This window comes from Brachycentrus maculatus, unplaced genomic scaffold (assembly GCF_059751285.1).
Source record: "Brachycentrus maculatus isolate JH-2025_06_01 unplaced genomic scaffold, ASM5975128v1 h1tg000031l, whole genome shotgun sequence".
In the NCBI taxonomy this organism is placed as follows: domain Eukaryota; kingdom Metazoa; phylum Arthropoda; class Insecta; order Trichoptera; family Brachycentridae; genus Brachycentrus; species Brachycentrus maculatus.
The window spans coordinates 888,281-891,551 of record NW_028280785.1 but is presented as its reverse complement, the minus strand read 5'-3'; the positions used below and the strand labels follow the sequence as shown (position 1 = coordinate 891,551).

Genomic DNA, 3,271 nt, shown 5'->3' with positions numbered 1-3,271 from the left:
AAAAAGAGCGTAGACTGAAGCCAAATCACTAGCACAACTGATTTAAAATTAGATATACGTTTCAACTTTTGAAAAAGATATTTATTTTTAAAAATTTGTTTTAATAGCAGCTTTTCCAACCCATTCGAATCTAGCCAAATCTTTTGTCATAATTCAGATATTGATTTTTTTTCATTCATCGCTGAGTATTAAAATTAAGATTTACCTCTAGGTCAATGATATCTTATTTTTAAAATTCATAAAATACTTAAAACATTGTTGTTAAAAAAATTAGATACTTTTTTGGGTTCATAAATGTAAACACGACTCCTTTTTATTTATTATAAAGGCAAAAATAACTAAATGCTTTTATGTTGAAAATATTGTTAATAATATCAACATAACTAGTTTTGAGAACTACAGATATTCTAATCAAATAGTAAAAATACAAAATTGTTACTTAATACAAGTTTGTGTTTTCACTTGTGAACATTTGTAGTCCTCGAAACTAGCCGTGCTTACATCAATAAACTTAAAGTGGTCTCATAAAAGTGTTTCCTTATTTTATATTTAAATCATCATATTATTTCATAAAATCTTAATTTGCCTTATCAATAAATTTGTTAAATAAAATAACAAACATTTTTTGTTGTGTTTAAAAATTTGACGATTATTCAACGGGCATAACAAAATAAACACAATTTAGCATTTGTTTTTTTCGTGCAAATTTTATTTGTTAGGATATTATGTTCTGTATAACTCTTGACCTTACCGACACTTTCTAACCAACCGGCGTTTTTTTTTCTCGCGCGAAAAGTTGTTCTCAAATTTTTGCGACCCGCCCCCAGGGCTCAAGCCAGAGTCACGGACGGGGCCCGACTATAAAAGTCTCTCTAACAGACCCCAAAATCATCATTCGATTTTGATCCTCAATCTACAAAGCAACAATGGCATTCAAGGTACAAGCAGTTCTCTCAGGGTGTCTGTTATTAGTTATTTTTTAAGTGCTAATTTTTTAGTGTCTGTCGAAAATATATTTTATTGTTTGAGCCAATCTCCTTTTAGTGAAGTGTATAACTATGAGTGATAGTTTATTTTACGAATCGATAAAAAGTATTTTTTTCAAATTGCGATGCAAAATTAAGAAATATTTTCCAATAAATAATGTACAATATTGTTTTTAATATCGTGTGGCATTAGAAGTAAAATTAGACTAAACATAGAGAGTTTTATTAGTAAAATTCAGTTTAATTTCGACCAATGATTCAGATCTTATAAATATTTATACCAATAATATTATTGTTATGAATTTTAAACCCAACATGATTAACAAAATTGATTATTTAATATTTTCATAAGGAAAAAAAATATTGTCTAATGTAAAAATACGTTTATGTAAAAATATGATCTATGTTTGCAGTACTTGCAAGTTTGCAAATTTAAACAGAAAACGTTCAAATTTCTCAAAATAACACACAAAAAATAATGTTTTTAATGCATTTAAAAAAATGGTAATATTAGCTCCATCAAATATATGCCAATTTTTTTTTGAATAAATTGTAAATGATCCTGATGATGAATTTTGTCAATTTTTTAGCTGATCGTCCTCTTCGCCGCTTTGGCCACCGCCAATGCTGGCTACTTGGCTGCCGAGCCAGCCTACGCCTCCTACGCCGCCCCCGCAGTGGCGCACTACTCCTCGGCCCCCGCCGTGTCCTCGGTCTACTCCTCCGTGGCCGCCCCCGTGCTCGCCAAGGCTGCCTATGCCCCCGTGGCTAGCTACGCTCCCGGACCCATCGTGGCCAAGACCTACGCCGCCGCTCCCGCTTACACCAGCTACGCCGCCCCCGCTGTATCAGCTTATGCCGCCCCTGCCGTGTCCCACTACTCCGCCGCGCCTGCCGTGTCCTCCATCTATTCTTCCATTGCTGCCCCCGTGATCGCTAAGGCCGCTTACGCCGCCCCCGCTTACGCCGCTCAGACCTACGCCGCTCAGACCTACGCCGCTCCGGCTTACGCGCACACCTACGCCGCCCCCGCCGTGCACTACGCCGCCCCCCACGCCGTAGGATCCTCCCAACAGAGCACCATCCGCTCCCTGGACGGAAACCAAGCCGTGTCTCACTACTCTAAGGCCGTAGACACCGCTTTCTCCAGCGTCCGCAAGTACGACACCCGCATCACCAACGATGCTAAGATCGCCGTCGCCGCTCCCGTCGTGTCCTACGCTCAGCCCGCTGTGGCTTACGCCGCCCCCGCTGTGTCCCACTACGCCGCCCCCGCTGTATCTCACTACGCCGCCCCCACTGTATCTCACTACGCCGCTCCCGCCGTATCCCACTACGCCGCTGCCCCCACCGTATCCCACTACGCCGCTGCCCCCGCCGTATCTCACTATGCCGCTGCCCCCGCCGTAGCCCACTACGCCGCCCCCGCCGTGCAGACCTACGCCGCTCCAGCCGTCCACGGTTACGCCGCCGCCACCCCAGTGCTGAAGTCAGCCATCGCCTACTCACCCGCCTCCGCCGTATCCCACGCCAGCTACTCCTCCGGCCTCGGAGTCAACTACGGATGGTAATTTCCCAACACACCTGAAATCTACCCTTCACTCTGACCACACGGCCAACATTTTCCTTCTCGTACCCCAAAACGTACCTGTTTATTTGAATTTATAACTGTCACGTTATTAGCTCAAATAATACGAACAAAATTTAAAATATTGATACGCGCAACTCGTATATCATTAATTCCGACCGATAATTATTTATTTATATTATTATGTTTTATTTATTGTTTTTAGTCTGATAATATAAGTCTTAAAAAATAATTTGCGTTTTTATTAATTCACACTAAACTAGGTTATATGCGCAGATGCTGGTATTAAGTCGTCTATGAAGAACCTTTCCAGTGCATTGGATAGTACCTATCTAATGATGCAAGTGCAGTATACCATACCCATATAAAATGTATACAACCAATATGACCTTTTACACAGCAACAATATAATAACACAGTGAAAAATAATTCAGTCTGCAATTATTTAATAATAACTATTTATTATTTGTTCATTTAAAGTATCACGGAATAACGAGTATACAGGTGAAATTAAAACACCCACTCCACGATTTATACAACTAAAATAATATATTTACATATCTGTATATAATAATATATCTCTTTACCTAATTATTATTTTAGATATCTAGTAAGTAAATACATGAAATCTTTTTACGTTTTTAAAGGTTAAATTTACATTTTTAGTAAGAGAACAGAAAAAATAGATAAATATTAA

The 3,271-nt window shown here is 39.2% G+C and overlaps 1 protein-coding gene across 1 annotated transcript; it reads left to right on the top strand.

The window, feature by feature from the left end:
• Positions 1-912: 912 nt before the first annotated feature.
• LOC148312832 (uncharacterized) lies at positions 913-2,798 on the top strand. Its single transcript, XM_088272663.1, has 2 exons — positions 913-938; positions 1,577-2,798. Exons 1-2 carry the CDS (start codon positions 927-929, stop codon positions 2,555-2,557), a joined length of 993 nt encoding a protein of 330 aa, XP_088128789.1. The 5' UTR covers positions 913-926; the 3' UTR covers positions 2,558-2,798.
• The last annotated feature ends 473 nt before the right edge of the window (positions 2,799-3,271 follow it).